This window comes from Pyrgilauda ruficollis, unplaced genomic scaffold (genome assembly GCF_017590135.1).
Source record: "Pyrgilauda ruficollis isolate IOZ18807 unplaced genomic scaffold, ASM1759013v1 scaffold23, whole genome shotgun sequence".
Classification (NCBI taxonomy): domain Eukaryota; kingdom Metazoa; phylum Chordata; class Aves; order Passeriformes; family Passeridae; genus Pyrgilauda; species Pyrgilauda ruficollis.
Genome location: NW_024522539.1, coordinates 8442347 through 8468414, shown reverse-complemented (window position 1 = coordinate 8468414; position 26068 = coordinate 8442347). Strand labels below are relative to the sequence as shown.

General features: G+C 38.4%; 2 protein-coding genes across 4 annotated transcripts in view; one reads left to right on the top strand and one right to left on the bottom strand.

The window, feature by feature from the left end:
- Nucleotides 1-357: 357 nt before the first annotated feature.
- On the bottom strand, nt 358-7936 carry SAXO2 (stabilizer of axonemal microtubules 2). Its single transcript, XM_041469179.1, has 4 exons — nt 7896-7936; nt 3496-3675; nt 2092-2294; nt 358-1331 (listed from the first exon to the last, which is right to left on the bottom strand). Exons 1-4 carry the CDS (start codon nt 7934-7936, stop codon nt 358-360), a joined length of 1398 nt encoding a protein of 465 aa, XP_041325113.1.
- Nucleotides 7937-8049: 113 nt separating this feature from the next.
- The window catches only part of EFL1 (elongation factor like GTPase 1), a 63324-nt gene continuing 45305 nt past the window's right edge, over nt 8050-26068 (top strand). The window contains exons 1-12 of one of the 3 annotated variants that reach the window (XM_041469175.1): nt 8050-8104; nt 8508-8609; nt 9251-9318; nt 9510-9594; nt 10100-10233; nt 10817-10954; nt 11668-11882; nt 13719-13842; nt 14667-14743; nt 14879-15015; nt 15807-15929; nt 17352-17451. In XM_041469175.1, coding sequence (XP_041325109.1) covers nt 8519-8609; nt 9251-9318; nt 9510-9594; nt 10100-10233; nt 10817-10954; nt 11668-11882; nt 13719-13842; nt 14667-14743; nt 14879-15015; nt 15807-15929; nt 17352-17451 — 1292 coding nt within the window. In that variant the 5' untranslated portion in view covers nt 8050-8104; nt 8508-8518. Of the gene's footprint in view, nt 8105-8264; nt 8289-8507; nt 8657-9250; nt 9319-9509; nt 9595-10099; nt 10234-10816; nt 10955-11667; nt 11883-13718; nt 13843-14666; nt 14744-14878; nt 15016-15806; nt 15930-17351; nt 17452-26068 lie in introns of those variants that run through there. The other 2 variants (XM_041469177.1, XM_041469178.1) reach the window with 2 other exon arrangements.

Sequence of the window (26068 nt, the reverse complement as noted above, 5' to 3'; positions counted from 1 at the left end):
TCAGCAAAAGGCACTTGTTATTTCACAAATACAATAATTTGATTGTAGAAAATATCAAATAACTAAATATGTTATAAAGATGCTTGAGATGGAACGTGATGAAATCTGGGGAGTCAAGGAAACTAGAATACACAATCAGAAAAAGCACAGATGCCATGTAGGGAGTAGTGCTTCTTCAGCATTTGGCAAATCTTTATTAGTCTTGTAATAAACTTTGGTTTGGCTTTGGTTTTCTTCAAACTTCTAAAAGCAAAATTTGCAGTATTTAACTTGCTTTCAGTGTTATTTAAAGAGAAAATGAACAAGTTGGTTTCCAATTATTTAACTAAGGTGCTTGAAATATTTTGCATGTAAGCATTATGACACAGCAGGTACTTCCTCTGGGACAGGACTGCAGTCTGACCCGGATCGTTCTGGGGACACCTGGCGGTAGAATCTGTGACCCTGAGAATCTGTGTTTACATAGACATAGCCCAGAGCATCTGGATTAACTCCAGGGCAGACCTCTGGCTTCTTTGGCGTGTATTCAGTGCGATACAAAGTTTCGTCTTTAAAAGGAACTCCAGTAGGTAAGGTGTGTACAGGTTTGAAACTCTGAGGTGGATTGGCCTGATGTGGTAGGTAATGGGACCTGAATGTAGTTGAACTAGCAAATTTTCCTGTGGGCTTTTGAATTTCCTCTTCTTTCTTAATAAGCCCTTGTGGACAAACTTTCCAGGGTTGATAGTCTTCTTTTGTAGTAGTCTTCCCTTGAAAAGGGCCAGTGCTTTTTCTTCCAGGAGCTGGTTTTATGGGGGCTCTAGGAGCAACCTTGTGTTTAATGTAATCCAGACGGTTTGAGGACTTGAGGTCCATCTTGTCTGTGGGTGGAACGTACTCGCTTGGTTTATGGAACTCGGGCGCGGTGACCAAATATGGCTGATAGCGATCCTGGAATTCGGTGATTCCTTTAAAAGGATCATCAGATCCATGTTTTTTACTTTCAGGCTTGCAGCTTTTTGCTTGTTCCCCAGGCATCCCTTTAAAATCTCTCTGGTGGGTTGTGAGATCTTCAAAGGGCTGGTCGCTTGGCTTGTACTCTTCCCTTGGCCTTACGAACAAAGGCTTCATCTCATGGATGACATACGCCATGCGATGGATGGTGTTGCCATCAAAGGGTCCCTCTGGCAGCTTGCTGTCACAAGGTTTGCAGCTTGGGGGGGGATTGGGCTGCTTAGGGATGTAGTCATCTTGAAACGTGGAAGGATTTCCAAACCTCTCCGATGGTGGCTCATAGTCACGCTCCACCTTACAGGATTCCGTTCTTTGACTTTTCCATAACCTATAGTGATCTGTAAGGCAAAACCAAAATTCCACCACATAGGTGTTATTACTTAAAACCAGTCCTTTAAAATGAAGACAAAGTCTTCTGCTATTAAACCTTGCAAAACAAAGAAAATGGATGTAAGTGAAAATGATAATTTATCTGCATATTTGTGATCTGATGAAACTGTCTTCTGTTATAGTGTGATTTATAGTGATAAAAACAGACCCCCAAAATTATACCTGATGCCCTGTTTTGACTCTTTGCTCAACAGAAACTATACAGAAAATAGCCTTATACATGCCTTAAATACAACATCTTCCCTTTTACTTAAAAAATTTAGCACCTTTGCACTGACCATCATAATAGAATAATTTGTGTCAAGACAGATCATCACTAGGATGATGTATATGTAAGCTATACATACACAAGCAGAAGCCTAAACTCCACTTTTGACCTACTCTGTGAAAAAATAAGTGACATGAACTAAAACTACCTGACAAATACACTGCACCTTAATTTCCATCCAGTTTTGCCTACGATAGCCCAACCAGGTGCATGTTGGAATTTCCTTGAAGCCAAGCAAACCTCAGAGAGGCCTTTTAGCTTAGAAGCAATAGGTCTCCCCTCAACAACTGGAGTGCTGAATGTTTTAGGGCATCATCACCTGCTTCCTAGTATCTTCTACTCCCTGTCCCAAACCAACAAATCTGGTTTCCAACATAGGTAATTCCAATGCTGCCCTCATCTTGCTTATTTCTCTTTCTGTAGGGGGCACCTATTATTACCTCGGTAGGTTGGGACGGTATCCACTTTGGCATCTGAAGTGTGTTTCCTCTCTCGAGGCCTTGCTAATATCACTGGTCCTACTTTATGAGGATTGTAATCTCTCTGGTAAATGGTTCCCAGGTCAATCTCGCCCGACTTTGGTCTATATTCTGCTTGTGGCCGAAAAGGTCTCGTAACAATTTCATACGGTACATAATCAGACCTGAATTGGGGAAAAGAAAACACTGGTCAAAAATATTTTCTTCCTTCTGAAGCTACTTCTGTATTTTTTCCACAAAAAAATAACAAAATGTTTACTCTGAAAAATCTATCAGACACCATACGTTGGAGGGATAGCACAAAGGAGAGAAAACCACAGTACATAAAGCTAGAGTCTCTGATGAATTGTAGTCTTTATTCAAAGGTAGATGGTTTTTTAACACTCCGAGTCCCATTCACAGTTTAACAATACTATTCAAATTGTCTGAAAGGAGGCTTACGAAGTTGCTATAATTTTCCAAAGAAATGATCAGAAAGCAGAAGCAGAGCAAAGCTCAAATTACTACAAGTGGTAGCATTTACTGATTGCATGAGGAGAATGGAATATAATCAGAAACAGCATTTCACTGTTTTTGTATGGGCACATTACATTAAAAGGATGTGTATTACATATGTGGGTGTTTAAATAGACCGTACAAGCACATGAGCAGTCTGGCAGAATAGCATTTGGCCTTTCTATTTATGTGTTGGTTTTTTTTTGATAAACACAGAAATTTCACTAGATACTCTCACAGCTTAAAAGAAAAACAATAATAATGAAAAAAGTAAAAGTTAATGCCACTGTCACAGCACTAAAAATGAATGAGTGATATTTTTTTCTAATTCTTGAAAGATGCTCTTTAATTCTGTAAGCTTAAAATCAGAGTCTGTGCACAGACAGGACAGATATACTGAACCCCTTTACAGTTTGCTTTCTTAAAACAAATATTTTTCTTAAAACTAATAATCTGAATTCAAAAAAATCAATAAAAAAATTCATGTTCTTTTTTCTTAAGATTTCATTTTCCCACTATCTTGGATTCTATGTATATATTACAGCGAATTCCCCAGCTCACCAGGTGTTCTATAAGACCTAAATTTCCTAACAGGCTGAAAACTAGACAAAAATTTTTGATTCTATTTACAGGTTAAAGGCTGCAGTAAAGAAAGCAAATCTTGCTGTGTGCACACTTTGCTATTTTTTACAACCTTTTTGTGGTAACTATATTTCTATACTCAACGTTTACACTTTAAATAGGCAAAAAGTGCAAAGGATGCAATGCCTGCATTTTGAGAAGATTGCAATACAATATTAAGCCCCCACTTAAAAAAAAGAATGAAAAACTTGACAGACTAATTATAAAACATGGTTTGAAAATATTTACTTGAATGTTGTGGTGCCGTCCATTCTCGCCCCATCCTCTTGGAGCTCTGGTTTTGGCTTACAGCTCTCAGGAGGGCAGATGTTGCCATAGCCAGGGTAGTTCTCCAAATACTCAGTTTTGTGGCTCGGCTTCACTCCATCATCATAAATCTTTGTGGGTCTGTGGCAGCAGCGGTGGCGTCTGGGTCAAACACATCAGAGCAGAGAATTTGGAATCATTTCATTTGAGAGGAAAACCCATACTCTGTCTACTGGGAGTGAATAACAAATGGGGAAGATTGAACAATGTCAGTAGTTTTTGTTTAAAATCTTTTCTGAGTGATAAAACCACAAAATATTGTGCTGATGGCACGGGTCCCAGAGCACATCATGCTAATACAGTAATAAAAGCACTATCAGCTGGAGTTAGTCCTTGGTGCAGAATACAAAGCATGGACAGAGTTGATCTCACGTCTCTAAATGGTGCTACCACCAAGATGCACTTTCTTCTTGTCTCTAATGTTTAATAATATTCCTCCTTTTATTTGGAAAAGTAACTAACCATGCTTCATTTCCTGTCTCATGTCGTCTCATTTTTACTGCTATTACTTCATTGCTTGTCTTTTTATTTCTGCACATCTCACCTATTTTCACCACTGATTAACACTTTTTGATTAAAATGTTATGGTGTGAAATCTCATGTGCACTTCTAGTGCTCTGCTGGCCATTTATGACTTTTCAACTCTTTTTTTCCTCCACAGACTGACTAAATTCTCTATCCAAAACACATGTTTATTTGAAAGTAATGACATCTCTTTTTCTTAATAGGTTTTATTTCAATTCCTCCTGCTTCTTGTTGATGCTTCTATCAATGACACCATTGTGCAAAAAGAGAATTATAACGGGAGGTATATAATGACAATTCCTTATTTCTGCCTTGTTGTTTTCAATTAATGATCCATAAAATTACAATTTAAATGTTATTGTTTTGAAAATCTTGTTTTATTAGTTCTAATTTGCACAATGCACATCTCTGGCTGACCTCAAGGAAACATAATGACAGGTTTGTATAAGGCATCACAATGCAAGGAATCATCAGAGAATACAGATTACAGCTCTGATACATGAAACATGTTGCTTAGAGTTCGGCCTGCCCTCCTTGAGACATTGTTTATTTTTAACTTCTTCCTTGTATTTATATGAATTTCCACCCCAGAGTTACTGATAATTCAAATGAATTTGGTGAGAATATCCCTTTTCCCATGCCTGACTGGCACTTGCTTTGATGGATTATTATTCTTTCCCTTCTTTGTGGGAGACTATCTTGTGTCTTGCATAAGGTTTGAACAGAATCTCAGCTAAATAAAAGTGACAGTACGTCAGCTCTCTTGTGCCAAATGCTCTTGTTATCATTATTTTAATAGAATGCTGATGATTTTAACTTATTTAAGGCCTGGCATACATACTTTCTTAATACAATGCTAGCAAGACCCTTGAAATTCTACCACAAAGCATTTTCCTGCCAGAGAACTAAACTAACAATGAGAAAAACTTAATATTTGTCAGAATAGAAAACTTACTACCCCTCCACAAACACCTCAAAGCTTTTATTTTTAATTTCTTTTTAATTTGGTCAGTGCACACACTATGGTCTGGAAGACAGAAATGATGGATGGACACTGTTTTTGAGAGCCATCTACTTTTCTGTTCTTGACAGGAGATCTGGTAGTTTTTACTGGGTTTGTATTTATATGTGGTCAGTATGATGGCTCAAGTAGCCCATATTTTAGAGAAATCTTTCCTTTTAACTTACATTTATTCAGGAATGTAGATTTTTATGATAATGATAACAAAAGGGCAAGAAATAGGGGAAGGTTGACAGACTGAAAAGGAGATAAAGCAGCAGTTTATTTTTGTGTCTCAAAACAACTTTTATGCTTTTGTAGGCTGTGATTATCTTTTATAGCACACAAATACTATTCTTGAGTGCAGAAATTCATCTACCACAGAGATTTTATTCTTCTTTGGAAGCCAGATTTAACATTCTGTATTTGAGACAGCAGAATGAAGTTCTGTCTTACTGGCTTTGCTCCCCTGTAAGTTTTTTCAGTGTTTTTAAAATTCTCTTGATAGGGGAGATTGTTTCCTTCTATTTTATTATTTAGAATTGAGCAGTAATTATACCTTCATAAAATTTCCTGCAGATAGCTAAATGATAATGTCTACAAAACATTAGATATTTATAGTTGCTTTGAAGTCCCTGCTAAGCTGTGTATGCATTCCAGTGTCCAGGTAACACTGCCAAGTGACCAAGCAGCCTTCCCCTGAAAACAGAAACTCTGTACACTGAAGCAAACACAATGTGCTGCCTAAACCAATAATGGCTTGAGATTTTATTGACTCTAAAAACTTCAGTAAGGTTTATTTTAAACCACAAGCTTTATGCATATTTAATTCAATTATTCATATTATTGAACTCAGTTTTTGGATTGAGAATTTTTGGTTGAGTTGAAGCTCATTTTGTGCTGTCTCATTGTGTTATCTCACCATCTTTGTACTTGAGCCCGAGCCAGGTTTGTTATCTCATCATGAAAACAATGTCTTCCAACTCTTCATTAATCCAGGACTTAAGGAAAAAATTTATGGGGCAAACTTCACCACAGGCTTGGCCAAAAAGAACATGAGGAGCTTTACTCAGTGCCTGCCTCACACCTCTGTCTATAGATGACAAAAAAAGTGGCTGATGAACAGACAGACAGACTTCCCACACAGAAACACACAGAGGGAGCCTGCTCTGCAGACCTTGATATGAAACTTGTGGGTCATGGTGCACTTTGCAACCATAGGGTTTGCTCTATACCTCCATAAAACATTGAGCACCTCTGTGATCTTATCATGAATGTTCTTGTATGTAGTTGTTAGATTTGTCTTTTTTAGTATGAAATGAATTTTTGAATCCTAGGGTGATTATTTTTGTGAATTTTTTTTAATAAGTAGACAGAGAAGAAATTGAAAATATTAACAGTTGTGACTCCAACTTGTAGATTTATATCTGAATTTTGAAAGGTCCAAGTCCCTTATTATTTTGGGACACGTGATTTATGTGCTTTTCTTTCACCTACGGCATTGATAATAGTAATTTTCCATAAAAAATTGCCTACTGTACCCTCTTGTGCCAGACTCCCTGGGTCAAAGAAGATACAGGACAATGATGAACTGTTTGTCTCTCTATGGGATCATGGAATGTAAAGTGATAAGTGCTACTGGATGTGATGGCAGAAGGGCAGATAGATGAAATCTCTTTCAAGGGCTGCAGTGCTTGCACAGGTTTCTGACAAGGTTGCCAGAAGTCTTCCGAAGGTTCTTTGGTGCAGTCCTTCAATAGGAGCTGGCTTTGGTTTCTGGAAAAGTCTGTTTTTGATTTAGTCTGGGTGACTTTTAAATACTGTCTCCATTCTGTTCTATTTTTGTCCATTTCAGACCTTCTTTTACCCTTACCTGATTTAAATGTAAATACACTACATCACATTTGCTGGGAACGTGCTCATACTTGGGTCCTACTCCCCAGTGGCCCGGGGTGCTGCTCGTGTTACCACTGAGGGTGGAAAAGGCCTCTGAGATTATCAAGTCCAACCTGTGACCAAACACCACCATGACAACCAGACCATGGCACTGAGTGCCACATCCAGTCTCTCCTTCAACACCCCAAGGGACATGGGCAGCCCGTTGCAGCGCCCAACCACCCTTTCTGTGAAGACATTCTTTCTAATGTCCAAACTAAAGCTCTTCTGGTGCAGCTTGAGGCTGTGTCCTCTCGTCCTGTCACTGGTTGTCTGGGAGAAGAGGCTGAGCCCTACCTGGCTGTGATCTCCTGCAGAGGGTGAAGGAGCCTCCTTTTCTCCAGGCTGAACACCCCCGGCTCTGTCAGCCACTCCTTGTAACACTTGTGCTGCAGACCCTTCCCCAGCTCTGACTGACCTTTTTGCCTTCTCTGGCACGCTCCAGCACCTCAGTGACCATCGTGGCCTGAGAAGCGCAGAAGCGGACAGAGCGCTCGAGGTGCGGCCTCAGCGGTGCTGAGTGCGGGGGGATGGCGCTGCCCCGGCCCTGCTGCCCCAGGCCCGGTGCCAGCGGCACTCCTGGCACACGCTGGCTCACGTCCAGCCGCTGCTCCAGCACCCGGTCCTTTCCTGCTGGGCACTGTCCAGCCCCTCTGCCCCGGCCTGCAGAGCTGTGTGGGGTTGGTGTGACCCAAGGGTTGACCCTCATACCACCGGCACCATTCCATGGGTCCGGCCTGTCCGGGTCCCTCTGCAGAGCCTTCCTACCCTGCCGCAGACCGATACCGGCACCAGCTCGGTGTGGCGGCCGAGTGTGCCGAGGGAGGGCGGCGCTGGCTCGCTCGGTGCCCGCCTCACTCACCCGCAGGAGCAGATCTCGCAGATGCAGCGCGGCGGCCCCATGCCCGGCCCGCTCGGCCGCTCGGCCGGTAACCAGGGACGCCGCCGCGCGCGGCACCAGCGACACCGGCCCGCCCCGGCCCGGCTTCCGTCCGGCGTCACGGGGCGGGCTCGGCAGCGGGCGAGCGGGGCGGGCGCGGCTTTCCGGGAGCGGCGGCGGGGCGGGCGCAGGTGCGTGTGCCCCGAGCCGGCAGGGCCCGGGCAGCGGGGCTGGCCCCGGCGCGGCCTTCGCCCCGCGGGCGAGCCGGAGGGCAGCGCTGTGCCCAGCCTGGGGTGGCCCCGGGGCAGCGCGGCCGTGCCCGCTCGGAGCGGCGGGAGGGGAAGGCGAAGCGGGGCCGGGGGGAGCCGTGAGGAGGTTTGTGCCGCTCGGTGTCCGCTCCTGAGGCGCGCTCCAAGCGCAGGCACGGCCCGCGGTCCCGTGGTTTCCTTCAGGTGACCCGGGCAGGGTTCGTGAGGCGCCTCGCGTGTGGCGGAGCTTCCCCAGACGAGCGGCTCTCGTCGCAGTGTGCTTCATTAAAAACCAAAGCCTTTCCTCAGGCTGACTCCTCAGTAAAACACTTTGCTCCGTTCGCAGCATTAGCCAGCATGGTGCTGACAAGCGTGGGGAAGATGGTTGGCCTCCAGAAGAAGGCGTCCGGCATCAGGAATATCTGTATATTGGCCCACGTGGATCACGGTGAGGCAGGGCTGCTGTCTGCTCCTCGCGTGTGTGTCTGAATGGTGGTGAGATACTTCGTTCGCTGTTCTGAAATAGTAGGATTTTGTGCATTTAGCTTCCAACTGTCTTGAACATGATTCAGGAAAGTAAATCTGCTTTGTGCACCTTTTTCTTGGCCTCATTCAGCTTGTATTACCTAAAAGAGCATCGCACTCTAATAATTTGAAATTGAATGAATAGTTGAAATTGAATGTTTGCTGTGATGGTGAATGTTGGCGTGAATTTAATATACGCTTGAGAGGCTGAATAATATTTTTCTATGTTTTCTTAATAGAACAAATTTGTTATGTAGGTGGAAGTAGTAAGCACTCTTTTTAGAGCACAAATACTTTGTCTAATTGCATATTATAATATGGTCCTGATGTACTGTTTGTTATTTCCACTGCTCTTCTGGCCATGACAGGTAAATTTGCATCCACTCTTCAAAAATAAATTTGTGTGCATGTAACAGGAGTAATTTGATTTGTTTTTTGAAAGTTAATTTGTACTTTTCATGGCATTTTATAGTTGTTATTAATGTTGATATATTAGAATACTATATGGCATCTTTTGCCATTGTTAATACTCATTTAGTCTAAGTAATTTATTTTTCTTTTCAGGCAAAACCACTCTAGCTGATTGCCTTATATCTAGCAATGGAATAATCTCCAGCCGCTTGGCAGGAAAGGTAGAGTTACGCTGTCACTGTTAACAGAATTCTGGTCTGTATGTGCTGGGGTTGTAAACTCTGGATCATTAAGGAAATTCCATCTAGTCTTGCTAAATGTCATTTTCTCACCATCATACTCTGACAGCTGATAAGTAAATTGTGAAGATGTTTCTACAAACTTACTGTTTTTCTGTTGTTTCTGTACTCAGCTGAGATACCTCGACAGTAGGGAAGATGAGCAGGTCAGAGGAATAACAATGAAGTCTAGTGCAATTTCACTGCACTTTGTGAAAGGTAAGTTGTTGATGCTGGCTTGTATAAATTGTAATATACATTTCTGTTAATTTCCCCTGTCTCTTTGTTGTTGCTGTTGTGATTTTTGTGTACAACTTTGACTTTTGTGTTTCTCAGTGTTAGGCTGTAATTCTGCAGAGAATTAGGCAAGTAAGTCAGCCAAGATAATTGAGTTCCATCTCAGGGTCAGGGGAAACATCTTCAGTCATATCTCTGAGTGGAGTCTATGAGAGTAGTTGCCTCATCTTTTATTATTAAAGTATGTATATTTTGATCTTGGGTCTTGAATCACTTAAAGGCAAGAACCTTCTTTCAAAAAAACTCATGTTTTAGTACAGTCTTACATCTTTATTGAGGTACCTGTTACACTGTGCTCTAAGGGTTTTTAATAGTGTAGTCAGTGTCAGGACATTAAAAAAATAATAGCTGAAGCAATCTAACTGGGTGGCTGGAAGAAATATCTTTGAAAACTGTTCTGAAATATTAATTTATTGTTTGATCCTAGGTGATCAGGAGTATCTGATTAATTTAATAGACTCCCCAGGGCACGTGGATTTTTCTTCAGAAGTATCTACTGCTGTCCGACTCTGTGATGGTTGCATCATAGTGGTGGATGCTGTTGAAGGAGTCTGTCCACAGGTGAAATAAAGTGTATTGAGTAGAGGGATAGGGCAGTAAGCAGAGTCTGAAGTGGGTTATATAGAAATAAAAGACACGCTAAAAAGCTTTACAAAGTTTTTAATAAATGGCAATGCAGTTGAGCTGTGAAAGTGAGTAGTAATTATCATAGTTCTGCTGAAAAACTGATCAGTGCTGGTGAATGGGTGTAAGAAGCAGGGTTGATACAGTGGGTATGCCATTTTTCAGGTAATTGAATAGTTTGATAGAGAAAAGTCTTAAGGGAAATAATTTTATATGTTTATGTGGACTTTCAGGGTTTGGAAGAGAATACACAAAATAATCATGTAACTTTCTTCATGGCTTACTTTTCTAAATAGTTTGGTGTTTGTTATTTTGGGTGTTTTTGCCATGAAATCCCACCATTCTTCAGAATTCTTCAACAACTAACACCATGGGACTAAAATTTCTGGTTTGAGTGTCAGCCTGTCCTTTACTATGTTTATTAAATTTCAGAATTATATTTGATTTTTTTTTAACATTCTGTCTTTTTGGTGCTGTCAGGCTTTCTGTAATGGGTTTTTTAAAACTCTTTCCTTCTCAGACTCAGGCAGTCCTGCGACAGGCATGGCTGGAAAATATCCGTCCCGTCCTGGTGATTAACAAAATCGACCGCTTGATTGTGGAGCTGAAGCTCACCCCTCAGGAAGCATATTTGCACCTTAAGAATATCTTAGAACAGGTATTTGTGCTGAGGTGTTGTTTACACAGCAGATTTTGTGGCACTTTGTAGCATCCAGTCTGATTTTTAACATTGCGGTGCGTCTTATTCCTGATTTGCTTTGAGGTTCATCCAGAATGCCTGTGATGGAGAAAAGGGTGGTAAATGCCTCTTGACAGGTCATCAGGAAAGGTCTTCATTTTTAGAAGTAATATGCTGAATGTTTTGTTCTTCTCTTAAATTGCTTAAACTTACCGGGGGTAGACTGTTCCTGATATTGATGGATTTATGTCAGAATAATGTTGTTTCATCTTTTGAATTATAGTTTAAGTTGCTCTCAAACTTCTTTCTCCCCCCCCCTCCCAAGCTCACTTGGGAGCATTTGTCTGCCTGGTTTCCCTTTGCCCTTTGTTGTTTGCTTTGTTGGCAGAAACAAGTTCCTATTTCACCATTCCTTGTTCTGAGAGACAAAGTGTGTTATGTGTGATACTTTGATTCTGTCCTGGTGTGGCTAATTTGGAAACTTCAGGGTGTTTATGTCAAAACATAAACTCCTGTGGTCTTCAAATGTGTGGAATTAGGTGTGTTTTAATTGCCAGATGAATCACAGGCATGTTGGCTTGTTAATACAGCTTCTCTTTTTATGTTTTCCAGGGTGGGAAAATTACATTTTAATTGCAAGGGTTGTGAAAGAGTGAATGAATCTGAGGGTGTTTTTACATATCTTTCTCTAGATCAATGCAGTCACTGGAACACTTTTTACCTCCAAAGTGTTAGAAGAAAGAGCTGAAAAAGAAACAGAAAGTGAAACCCTTTCAGACACATCACCAGGAGATCAGATTTATGACTGGAGTACTGGATTGGAGGATACTGATGATTCACATCTCTATTTTTCACCAGAACATGGAAATGTGGTGTTTGCCAGTGCAATTGATGGCTGGGGTTTTGGGTAAGTTTGAGATTTAATTACTGACCTTTTTTTTTAAATTGATTACTCAGTTAATCTTAAAGTATTTCAGTTGCATCATGTTTCTAAAGATGTTTGTTAGATTCTTCTGTGATATGCAGCTGTGTGTAAATTATCTGAGTGACGGGGATCCCTGTTTGAGCCCACAGTGGGGCTCAGCCTAGCCTGGTAAACAGTATTTTCTAACTTTCTGCTATTGGACAGACTGGCAGACCAGGCCAGGGGCTGCAGGCTGGGCAGGAGGAGCTGGTTCAGGGTGCTCTGTTTGGAGGGGAAGGCAGCAGGAGCAGTGCCCCTGTTCTGGTCGCTGGCCACGAGGTGGAGGCGTTGTCTTCATCCTGAAATTGTAATTACAGGGATAGCTCGGTGGTGACACAAGGGAATGTCAGAGTACTGCAGAGCCCTTGCAGAAAATCATCTCCAGGATTTTTAAATCCAAGTCAGACTGTAAATAAGGTGCCATGCGTAGTTTGTTGTCCAACACAAACAGCTCTTGTCCCTTCAGAGGGAAGGGAAAATAAAATGGGCTATTTTAGGTTAATTATCTTTCAAGACTAGTTTCTTTCTTCTGATGAACTGTCAGGCCCTGGCTCTGATAAATCATATAATGAAGAGGGCAAAAAAGAACATTTTTCTTAATTGCTTTAAAGAGGTTCTTCTGGATTGCCAGCTACAGTACTGTGTGCTGAAATATGAATCAGAAGAGCTTTTTCTCAATCGTGGAAAGTCTTGACCGCTGTTTCTTGGTTGTGGGTTCTTTTCCTGAAGGTATTAGCAGAAAAAAATTAACTTATTAGTCAGTGCCAGCCTCATCCAATGTGGTAAGTACATATGCTTTTCTCACAATTCTCAAGTGTTAAAAAATGCCATTAATATATATGCAGGAGCTGCTGGCACAAGAATCTTGAAAGTTCTCCCTGAATTGAGAGCTTAGGTAGTTTCTGGAAAAGAAATCTCTTTGGGCTTAGCTCAGAACTCACAGCTTTTGTGTTGCTGACAAGGACAGGTCCTTTTTTTAGCTGTGTAAAAACTTAAGAATTCTGAATTTCAAAGAAAAGATTATCAAATAGCACTGTTCTGTAAACAGGATTGTTATGGTTATAACTGTGTATTTTTTTTCTGCATGCACAGGGAGCAAATATGTGGAAATATTTTTTTATTACTGCTCGTAGAACATTTTCAGCAAGGAAACCATAGCATGTTCAGGACTCCCTCTCTGGGCTAAGCAGGCTGCTTTTGTTAATTCATGGGTGCTGCTGAACAACACAGTTGGCTTTACAACATAGTTATGGCATTACAGTTTTGTATCATTTTCTTGGGTTTAGTCATTATTAAAGTAATGGTTCAAACAACAAGAATTTTCATAAGTGGTTAGTTAAAAATAATTACCACCATCTGGTGGCTGAAGTGTGACTCAAAACAATGCTTGGTTTTTAACATCTTCTATTCTGGTCCCAGACCATAGTTAAATGTGTCATGGGAAGTCCTTCAAAGTGTAAGTTCAAGAGTCATCACTAATGTATTTATAAAGTTTGTGTTATGCTTTTTGGTGAGGGGATAGTACACAAATGTTTATTTCAAGTAAAGCCTTGAAGCTGACATGAAACAAAACAAAACCATTCAAATACTGTTGATGTTTTTGGTCTGTTATGACTAAATATTTTTGCAGGTGTAAATGTTAAACAATGTGAACTAAAGTGAAGACAATGGGAAAAGTGGGAGTAAAACAAGGATTTGAGATTTCTGTCTGATTTTCACATAAGCTGTTGCTGTAAAAAACATTACACTTCCATCAAAATACGTTTTCTTTGCTTTCAGAATTGAACATTTTGCCAAACTGTATAGCCAAAAAATTGGAATCAAGCCTGCAGTACTTCTGAAGACTTTATGGGGAGATTATTATCTAAATACAAAAGCAAAGAAGATAATGAAAGGTGATCAGGTATGGACGGTGTCAAAATATAACCTGATGTTTATTTTGGAGTTCACTTTTTTCCTTCCCTAATTCTGTTCCTCGTAGTGTATTCTGAAACTTGACCTCAGTGCCTGTTGACTCGGTGTTATTGGAGGTATAAAGTAACCAGGACAGCCTTGCAACAGCTCTTGGAGCATAGAACATTCCAAAATTGACCACTCAAATGCTGCATGGAGGAAATCTCGTCTAACAGTGCTCACTAAATAAGGGACATTGCAGATGCAAGGTTTCAGCATCGAGTGAAACACACAAGATGAAAGGAAGATTAACAGTGTAGAAGCAAGAGTAGTGCTGTCCTCTGTGAAGAGCTCTTCCAAAGCTAATGGTTTAGGATATTCACATTTAGCTCAGGTTTTAGGATTTTAAAAAACTTTTTTGCTATAGGGAACTTCCACTGAATGCTGTACTGAAGCCCTGGTCTGAAAACTACACGTCTCTAGCATTAACCATTTTCACCATTAAAAGTTAAGGGAGGAGAGAGTAGTTGCCCTATTTTTATGTAATCATGATTTTTTTGATGTTTACATGAGTGATGATTAATAGTTATGAAAGGGGTGATAAGCAGGCTCAAGGTAGTCATGTGCCATATTTATCAGGTTCTTTTTCTGAAATTGAAACCCTTGTCCTCCACTTTTAGATTTCATGTTTATTTTGTGCCTTATACCATTCTCGTAAGACATACTTCTTGATTTTGAATGAAGGTTTTACATGTTCCTAATGAAAAGTGCAGTCTTAAACCTATTGCAAAAGTGAGGAATTGCTGGTAATGAGCTGTTTTTATCTTCTATCAGTCGAAAGGAAAGAAACCTTTGTTTGTGCAGCTGGTGCTTGACAACATTTGGAGTCTGTATGAGGCTGTTATGAAAAGGTGAGAAAATCTATAAAGTTTTCATGGCATCTCTTTCCATGTGCTTTGGTGATTTTTTAAAATACTCAAGAATAATAGATGCTGGTTATATATTTCTTCTGTGCATTTTTAATCAATTTATTATTTTCCTTACAGAGATAAAGAAAAAATAGAAAAGATAGTTACCTCTTTGGGACTGAGAATTGGTGCCCGGGAGTCACGGCATGCAGACCCAAAAGTTCATCTAAATGCCATTTGTAGCCAGTGGCTACCAATATCTGATGCAGTCCTCTGTATCCTTCAAAAAATAGATTTTTTTTTTTCTGTTGGCAGTTCTCAGACTTCTGAGTGTGCTCACATATTTCACTGTGTCATTTGGTATAATTTGGTTTTGTTTTTTTTAGTGTCTGTGCCTAAGCTAGCTGGACCTATCTTCTTGCTTATAACATTACAAATTACCTATCTATCATTATTTTTACATTTCTGCCAACTTTCTGCTTTTGCACATCTTATTTTTAGGAGACAAAGTTATGAAACTAGAGGCAATTTGACAATATACCTTCTTTATGTAGTTTTATATTCAAGTTTTAGTGGTTTTCCTGGAGTAGAAACTGATCTCGTGTTTATAGCAGTATTACAGGTTTCTGTCCATGAAGTTCTGTAGATGTCTGATGTTATGTTTTAGGCATAAAACTTCTCAATTTAAAATCAGCCTCTGTTGTTTGTCAGCTGTACCCATTGTTTGTAATAAGGTATATCTCATATTATGGTAGATGTGCACAAATTATTTGTGTATAAATACTAATTACTTCTGTAAACCTTGCCCCAGTTGTGCTCTTTTCAGCTTCCTAGCTGCACTTAGGGTGGGCCATCCCTCCTTAACTCTGCCCATGATAAATGGCAAAAAATTGTTGCTCACCTGACAGAGACCTGAATGCACTGTGACAGCAGAGCTGGATTTTGGATCTGCTCTGCTGGCATTTAGTGCATGGGGCTTAGTTAAAGAAGAATTGAAAGCATTTGTGTTGTTGGTTGCATTCAGTAAGAAAATAGAAATATGTATCCTTAACATAATGTGTTTTAGCCATGGTGTGTAATAAGATTCCCAGTCCTCTGGACATCACAGCGGAGAGAGTGGAAAAGCTGATGTGTGTTGGAGCAAGAACATTTGATTCTTTGCCACCAGAAACTCAGGAACTGAAAAGTGGTGAGTAGGTGTTCTCCCATTAACATGAGGGTTGTTTCTGGTCTGGTGGTCTTGTTTGTCTTTGAATTGTAAGATGTGTAGTAATCTATATGTAAATTTATAAATATTCCACTTCCAGTAACTTTGTTGATGTTTGGCATTGGCATGTCATAGTTTTATGGCCACGCATTTTTCTTCCATCCCATATATTTCCGGGTTTTAGACAACTTAAGCTGCAGATGATGTTAAGTCCAGGACTCTGAAACTAGGAGTTCTACAAGAATGCAAGGTTAATATTTGCTTTTAGTTCTGAACTGTAGAAGTCATTTTGTAATTGAGAATTGAATATTTTGCTAACTTATGTATTAAAATCATTAATTTTTAGCCAGCAGTGGTTTGAATTTGGATTTAATTTTTGCAAGTGTATTGATTAGCTTTTAGTAATTAATAATTAATCATAGCACAGTGAGGAGAGCTTAATGAAATCTAAGAGGATGAGATATCAAATGTCAATTAAAAATGAGATGTGAACATCAAATTGACAGGCTATTTGGAATCGTTTCCCAGGGGTAACAAAACTGGCTTTTCATCATTTATTGAGCATTTAAAACCATGGTATTCTCCAGGCAGTATTCAATACTGTATTAGTGCAAGCTAATTGGAAGAAATTTGCTTCTGTAAACTTAGATCGTATTGCTCTTGGTTATGAACAGGTAATGGACTTCCACATTGAGTGAGTATTTTGCTAATTTTTAGTAGTATTCTTCTGCTTTTGTTTGCCTCAGCTCTTTTCATATTTCATATTGAAATATTGGTCTTTTCATATTGCAGATAAAAGGGGGAAATGTAGGAGAAGATTCAGTTTCTATGTTAGAAGTTTTGCACAGTATTGTCTGGTTTGAATTTATGTGTTTCAAGTTGGATGGAAAAATGGTTAATGGGAATTTCCTACCTATCAAATGAGTTTTGTGTGAATCTTTCACCTTTTGGGGAATATCTGTTCTTGCAGTGAAGTTTTAGGATTTTGTGAGCATCTGGACATTTGCAGGACTTCTTCCTTTAGTTTGAAAGGAAGGAGAATACTTTGAGGTACTGAATATATAGTGTTCAGTCTTCATCCTGTGCTGCTCTCTGGTTTCCATTATGATCTAAATCAGCCTGTAAACCCAAATTGTTTAATTGGGGTATATGTATTTTTTTATCAAGAGTTTTATTTTTGAAGTTTTGTTCATTTTATTGTGAAACACACTTGAAGATACAGGCAGTGTTACCAAATTATTAGTCCAGAAAAATTTTCTACTTTTTCTTGTTGGTTTGTCCTAGCATATTATCTATGGAAACTGGAAATGGACAGTAGTGCCTACAAAATTAATGTCAAGTTGTAGCTTTGCCCATACTTTTGGGGAAAAAATGTGAAAATAACTTGTGTTTGTTTTGTTTCAGCTTTTATGAAATGCGGTAGTGAAGAAACAGCCCCAGTTATTGTCTTTGTTTCCAAAATGTTTCCTGTTGATGCAAAGGCATTGCCACAGAATAAACCAAGGTAGGAAAATAACATTTTACCTTCTGATCTGTGTTAGTTATTTCTGGGAGGGAAAAAAAATATGTTGAAGGCATGGATAAGTTGGTTTAGACCTGAGAAAATAATTAATGAATTCCTGAAATGCAGTCAAGTCTTTTCTGCTAGTAAGGCTTTTCTGAGTGAGTTCAGGAGGTGATTTGTTTAATCATAGTGGTTTTAGAAGATAGAGCAAATCTGCTGGGGAATAGTACTGTTGTCCAAAGGGGTCATCCTAATGCATGCAGTGTAAAGCAGTTTCAGGATATCTGGTGAAAATGATGGAGTTGTAAAACTTTCTTGGTTTTTCAGGAAGGTTCTGTTGGCATGATCATAGCAGCTTGTGTTTGTACCGAGGAATACTCCCCATCAGACTGGGGATAACAGCTCAGTGATCATCCTGATTAAAGTAGTTCAAATTTGACGAACTTTTTGTAGAGATCTGAAGGCATTAATGCACTTCCAAGATTTTTTTTCTGGCAAGTTTGGAAGATTTTTTTGTTACAGCCTTGTTTTTTAATAGCCGTCCTATTTTCTTTGAGGAGTAGGTCCTTCTAGATCTCATTTTCCTGGCACGCTTAAGTATACCCCTTTAACCACCAGCTTTTTGTGCAGAGAAATGTTGATGACTTTACAAGAATGAGGTTTACTTTTTTGATGACTTTACAAGAATGAAGTTCATCTTAACCTTTCATCTCTCCAAGCCCTCTGGAGCATTTTTCAGTAGGCAACTTCTGTGTTAACGGGCCATTTTACATTTTTGGGGAGATTGTCACTGTACAGCAAAGTGATATAGCAAATGATAGTTTTCCTGCTAAATTAGACTGTGTTTAATCATTGTGTGAATGATTGTGTGAATCATCAGTTCTGCTACTGTAGTAATATTTGAAAGCTTTGCTACTACCTTAGATTTTTCTTGCACTTGCTAGATTTATTTCAGTTTTTTTCTCACTGCGGTTGTCTACTATGAGTCTTCCAGCAGAAATCTTCCTTGCACTGTTTGCACTCAGGGAGAAGGTGCTCCGTGTGCATGGGCTGAGCAGACACTAGATGGTGCAGTTTTGCTTCGAGTGTTGTCCTGAAGTGTCTCTGGCACAGGAGCTCTCGCTCAGGTGTGGCACGGCAGCGCCATTCCTGCTTTGTCTCCTTTCCTGGGGATGGGCTCCAGTTATCAGAGGCAACTGCACTGAGGCCAGCACTTTTTGGCTGTTCTGTCACTGATAATGACCTGTTTTTTTATTTGTTGGGAGAATCAAGAGTCTTTGAGGTGATGAGTATGTGAAATAGGGGCAAAGGTGGCTTTTACATAAGCCAGACAGAAATTTTCAGTATTGTAGTTGCTCTCCTTTCTCCCTGTTTATTCGGTGCACTGAAAATTTTAATGTGTTGCTCTATAGTTTGTGTGAAAAGTATTTCTTGCTGGCCTTCGTATTAAATAATTCTATTACTTACTAATTAGCTAATATTAAAATGAAACCACGTGTTTTCCTTGGAGAGAATGGGTCATTATTAGTACTGTGGGGTTTTTGCTGATTAGGTAATGTATAAGATGTATTTTGAAGTGACAGTTGGCTTCCATTAATTGAAAAACAGCAATAGAGCTAAATGTGTATTTTTTATACTTGATTTGTAAAGTCTACAGGTAAGCAGTTCTTGAAGAAATTGGAAAAGGAGGTTAGTTCTAATGAAGGAAAGCACTCTCAAGAATTCAAGTGTTTTAAAAACACAGCATTTTGTACCTGTGGTTCTTGAGCATATTTTAAATTGTATTGGACATTGTGTGCTACTTACTCAGTGAAGATTGTGCTTAACAGAATTGAGTGATGGTGAGTGCAGCATGTGAGATCCAGCATTTAAACTGCCATTCCATGAGGGTCCTCCATAAGAATGTCTGAACATAGGGAGAAACAGAGAATATCTACACTATGTCTATTACCAATTGTTTCACATTTTCCTGTTGAAGAGCATTAATCCATGTTGTGTGTTTCACCTACATGTTAATTTTGAGGAGCCATAGCTGTGCTCTTCTGTATCTTGATGTTTGACTGCTGGACTCACCTAAGGTTATTTGCATCTCTTGGGAGTGGGGAAGGACTGATTTAAAGCATGTAAAAAAAATCTGAGTTTTCTTCAGGTTGGTTTTTTTTTTTTTTTTTGTTTTGTTTTGTTTTTTGTTTTTTTTTTTTTGCAAGATTTTTCTTCTACCTCCAGAGGGGAAAAATGTAGCTCTATGCTAGTGTCTCTTTTTTCCTTTTATGAGGCAGTACTGGGTAAGGTTACCTTTTCATAACTTTGTTGGAAGATTCAAACTGACTTTGTCCTTTTTGATAGTTTGCCTTATTTCTGCCATCTGCTTGTAATGCTTATTAGGCATAAGTTGGGAAAAGCAAAAAGCTCTTCTAAGTCCAGGGTGTACAGTAAATGATAACAAAGGATGGGTTTTTAATTAAAACAATCTCCTTTGAGACTGCTGTTGGCAACTAATATCTCCTTGAAGGTCACTTTAAAATTAATAGATTCTATACTAAAGCTGGTATGATTTTGCTTTTACTGTTTAAGTGGCAGAATACATGGGAAAATTGTTAGTTGTCAAGTTAAAGCAGGTTGTCAGCTTATATTTAGCTTTCCTTGGAAAGATCTGTGAATTGACTTTTTGTATGGTACCACTATGTCATTAGTTTTTACCAGGTTTTGTAAAGAAATGAGAATTGCAAGTGTTTTGTCTTCCAGTTTCTTCGGTCTGATCTTCTGAAATTATTTGCTAATTCCCACCAAGTCAGGCAAAAATGTGAATTGTTGGTTGGGCAGAGAAGACGAACAGATTAGAGCCCCTCCTCCACTTGCTTTATGTAATGGTGATTTGATGATGCCTGTGGTTATTTATTCTAAAGTATTGCTGTGTGCAGGATGAGGTGTTCATTCAGCATTTGCTGTTTCTCTCTCTCATTTCTACTGGTGTGTGACTTTGAACCCAAGTCTAAGACAGAATGCTGGAGTGTAGGTGTAGGAATAAAAGCCAAGCTTGGCATTTAGGTACAGGGTATATAAATGTACCAGTTTGCTTTTCTTGAGATTCAGAATTCTGTCTTCATATAACCTAGTGTAAAAGAGAAATATTTAGTAGTTAATTGAATTGCTTCCAAATTGCTAGGGGTATTTAATTTTAAATGTTAAGAAAGTATGTTTGTTATGATGAAATCATCTATGTACTTAGTAAAGCTTTATGTGTAAATCTCACAGTGATATAATGCAAAGTGAGCAATAGGAAGCAAACCTTTTATGTTACCTCAAGTCTATCTTATAATCCTGAATAATGTAAATAAATAAAGTGTACTGAAGAAATTCTATTTCTACTTTCTAATGGTAATAAAGAAAAGTCTATTGAACAGATAAGCTAGTGCACTAAAATTATATTTCATTACTGCCTAGGAGGTATAAAACCTATAATACCTCTATTATTTTCCTCCAGATAATATGAAAGGTGGTTCTTTCTCCTCAGTCAGCTTGAAATCAGGACTGGATTTTTTTGTAGGGGTCACCCTGAAAGACACTTCTCCATACAATTCTGCATGAAATTACAGTGATAGTTGTTTCTTTGTTTTGTGCTACAGCTTGTTAGCATCTCTTAAACAAACAGATTGTAGTGTGCTTCGTTTGTTTTCTTTCTAATGTTTTATAAAAAGTGTATTGGGAAAAAAATCCTGTGATTTTTGTGAGATCTTCAGCTGTAATGACATTGATCAAAATGAGAACCTGTATAAAGCTCCAAGCTCTGTAATAAATTACTATCTTCTTGCAAGTAGATTAATTTCTGTGTTTAAGGCAATATGACTTGCAGCAGCTTCAGTGTGATCAGAACCCATCATCTTCTATTTTCATTAGTAGTTTGTTCTAAATTGTAGTTTGTGCACTAGAAATGAATGGGACGTGTATCATCTGAATGGGCTGTCAGATTTACAGGTTAGCATCTGAATTTGGCATCCAATTGCATAACTCATAAATGCTTTTCAAAAATTAAAACTGCTGTTATGGTTATCATGGAATAGATTTTGGTAATAGTATACATTTGAATCTGGCTAAGACCTTGGCAACTGATCTAAGAAAGAAATACAGAGTAATGGTTGAAATTTGAATCTCTGGCTATACTATAGTTTGTGTAATGGTGAGCTTAAGTGAGTAAAGCTTGTAACATTGTAGAAGAGTTTTGCTTCAAGTTCTTTTTTCTTTTTTGCACATTCAGCATGTGAGATAAATCAGAGGTCGCTCTATCAGTCTGGAGTGTTTTTCCAGGCAGTGTGACAGCTTGGGATTGATACCTTATTTCATTACGTGTCTCAGAATGAATGGTAACTGCTATGTAATGTAACACAAACAGTTGAGTATTCCCTGTTAAAAGAGTCCTCTAAGTCTGTTGTATGAAATTTTGTGTAAGTTGTGATTTGGATAATTTTCAGTTGTTTCTTTTGTGTTAGCACATTATTTCTACTGTGAATTGTGTACCAGTCTCATTGCAATAGAGCTGATAATAAATGAGCTGAGTAGATGTACATTCGTTTGTGAATGGAAATTGTTTCATAGACATTAAGTAGTTTAATCCAGAAATTGAGCTTCTAAAGGATATGGGAGACCACTACACTGTACAGAAATGTAAATAATGTTCTTGACCAAGCGGTCCTTAGGGGTGTTGCTGACAGGACTCTTTGAGTGCCAGGTGAGCAGAGCAGCAGCCAATGATTTCACTAGAGCTTAATTCTGAAGAGCAGAGTCATGAATAGGATTCTCTATTAATTACATGGATCTAAAGATGTTATCAGAAATTACTCCATCCACACCTTGTGAAGTCAAACATCTGTCCATGAACTCATGCAGCTTAAACTGGAAAAAGCTGTATGGAGAGAAAGCATTCTCAGAGCTTGGAAACCATTGTTCATGGCGTGAGAGATGTATCACAGACATTTGTTGGCAGTGCTATTAGTCTTTCAGAAAGCAGTTGATGTTTTGACTGTGGTGTTTCCTTTTTAAAATGGTCTGGAGGTTAAAAACATAAACATAACACTTCAGTAATCAAAGACAAATTTATCTTTGGCAGTTTTGTTCTGATTATTCACTCTTTTTGAGTGAATTTTTGAAGTCTGTCTTTAATAATGTGAAAGAGTAGAAAAGCTGTCATGTTCAGAGGATTGATTGCATAAGGAAGTTTAGTTGTCATTCAGTTTGAACTAAATGTGTTGTCCTGGGGGAATGTGGGAATCAGAGAAGTAGTCAGCAGGAGCTTGTTTACATTACCTGAAATCTAATGCCTTTAATCAGCAATCTATTAAATGTCAATAGCAATAAGGGTATATGATACCCTTGCTCATGTTATTATTTCCATAGCATTTGTTTACCACATGTTTGAGTTTAAGATGAGTTGGTAATGATGTGGTCACCCTTCTGTGCCAGCTCCATTTCATTACTTGTGCCAGGTTCCCATATCTGGGTGCTGTAGCATTTCTCTGGAGTCAGGGATTCTCTCTTTCTCTTTCTTCTACAGAATTTTTATTTGCTGCTTTTTGTGTGACTGCATGTTGCCATTTTTCTTTCTGCCAGTATTATGAGGCTGTTGTTCCTTTCTAATGGAACAAAAAAGGGGAAGGGGGGAAGAAGAGGAAGAACCAAGCTTTCTTTTGTGTGGGCAGCTTTCGTTCAAAATTTACTTCTGATTTGACTTCTGATTGGTTTTGCCTACTGTAGAAGTTGAATAATTCGGGGTATAATTTGAAACTGGTTTTGTTGCAGATCCAGTGCTTTATGTGTATTAATCTCGTTCTGTGTTCTGCTTGATTGTGTTACAACTCTTTATAAGGATTTATTTGACAACATTATCTTTTTGTCATTTCTAATGATACAAGTGGGAGTGACTAATTTTATAGAAATTGATGGTGACAGAAACCAGGATGGAAGTCTAGGTTGTACCTGCAGTAAAAGTCCCACCTACGCTCAATCTGCTTTTTTATCAAAATGAGAATATTACTGAGCGTGTTTATATATATTGCAACTTAGACCAGTGCATTCAGAATCTTCAGGTACCTTTGATATTTGTGGCTAGGGCTATGTAACTCCTAAATATACTGATATTGAAAAATACCACATAAAATGGAAAAAAGCAAAGAAACTTTTTTCTTTTACTCTCAGGATTATTTACAAAAATAAAAGGTATTTTTGGACAATCAGATGTGTTGGAATGCATACATAGTCCCTGTATGTATACTATGCCATCACATATAGACTGTGTTTATGTCACCCTTGGCGGTCTGATCTGTACTTTCCCTATCAATCTATCTCCTCTAGAAATTTTTCTGACATTCCAAACCTTTAAATAACTTTGAACAGCTGCCTTCAGGGAAAAAAAAAATTATAAAAAAGTTCTCTTCTTCACCATCTGCTTTGCATTTTGTATTGTTAAGCCTTGCTCTCTTCAGCAGTAAAACAAACAAGCCAAGCAGAAATACCACAGTATTTGGAATTTTAGAGATACATACTCTTAATTCTGTCATGACTGTTTAAGAGACAGTTTGTTTTTGTTTTTTTTTAAGGAAAAAACTAAGTTGCTAAGAAGTTTGAAGTGGTGATTTTCTTGCATTCTCCTTTTCCATAACATTCAATATGTCTGTCCCAGATTCTGAGTTCTAAAAGTCTGTGCTTCAAAGTCTGGCATTTTATTCTGGGGGCCTCTCTTAGGCAATTTTTTGAGAGGTTTTAAACTTCTGTATAGTTTCCTTACTCTTTCAAATTGAACATTCGGGTTCAAGATAAGCATGATAACTGTTCCAAGTGACTTCTTCAAGTTCTATAAAGAATTTTGATTAATGAAGTGTCTCATTTTTTAAATTGAGTCTGTTGCAGAAGGTGTTATATGCAGAAAATCATCCTGATTATGATATAAATAAAAACCTTACTGGCAGTGCGTTGGTCTCAGGCATGTAATCTGTTCAAGACTTCCTGCCCCTAATTAATCCAGTTAAGAGCAGAGTAGGTGTCCAGTAACTCTTTCTACTGACTGCACATAAAACCTTTGACCTGTGGTTAATAAGGTTTTTCTCTATTTCAAAGTGTGCAATAGTTGATATAGCAAAGTGAGTCCATTTTTTTTTGTGCCTTTTTTAGAATAGATCATATTTATATGGTTTTTCTGTAAACAAAAATTACTGCTGTAGTGCTTCCTGTGGCTTTCTTCTCCTTATCATTCATTGCTGCTGTTGCTGTTCAGGAATTCTTGACCTGTGTTTGTGAAGGCTGAAGAGGGGAAGTAACTTGTCCAAGGCTACCCAACAAGCCAAAACTACTAATAGGGCTCTTCTTGTTTTAATGCTGTGTGCTTGATGCAGTTGACTAAAAAAATCCTAAACCATCTTAACACTAAGGACTGTTGGTTTTGTCTCCATCATGTGAGCAAATGCAGGACAAGTCGTATTCCTGAGGTTTTGCTGTGGGATTGTGTTTGCCTTCTTCAGCTGAAGTCATGGTCCAAGACTTGGGATTAGTTTGTCCAGTTGTGTTGTAGAAATTAATCTTTTATGATAGAAAGACTTCTGTTCCTTCTCTGGAGTTAGAGTTTCAGTAAGAATACTAATATAATATGAAATATACATTGGTTTTATTTTGGAAATTTATTAATGCTGGAAAGCAATATGTATGTTCATTGCTCCCAGTGGGGAAAAAAAAAAGACAAAATCAACACTGACAGCATTCCGGTTCCATTAAAAAAATTATGTCTACATAACTTCATTATTTCTTCTGCTTTTAAGTTACAGCATTCAAGATTATTTTTAAATGTAGGCACATAACAGCGCATTACTTGAGAATTTGTTGATACTGAAATTAGTAAACAGGATAGATTATTCAGAGAAGTATCTGTAATGATTAGGTTCCCCTCGTTTACATGGGAAATTAATGGAAACAGTAATAATGGAAAAGAGAAGATGACTAGTATCTGAATTTATTTTCTATTTTTAAAATCATTTAATATAAGATAGCATCATATAACATATTTTTATTTAGGACCAGATTAAAAATCAAATGGACAGTTTTGGGCAATGCTGTTAGATATTCATGTGTAATGAATATCACTTTGCTGTTTAAAATGCTTGCATTGACAAACAAGTATCTTTATATTGCCTTAATTAAGAATGTTGATAATATTATTTATCTTTTATTATTTATTGCTCTAAATCATACTTTGAAGCGCTTTGCTTTAAGGTAGGGTGTACCAGTGAGTGGATGGATGCATCAGACTATTAAAATTATTTGTTGTTGTCTGTTTTAAATTTTTTGCCTTAATGGGCTTATCACTTTATGAAAGGGAGCTTTAACAAGCAAAGACTCTTCCCTGCATTTGAGCACTTGCTGTAAAGATTATCTTAATGTAATAAAGATAACACGAGTAATTAAAAATGACAGTATTTGATCTCTGTATTTGGAAGAAAAATGAAAGTCTAAATATGGTAGAGCTAGTTTGCTAATTTTAACTGGCTTAAAATTATTGTATTGGGGGACAAAAGGCATTCTGCATGAGTTTTTACTTATGTCAAATATAGTATTCTAATTACTGTTATTTAATTGA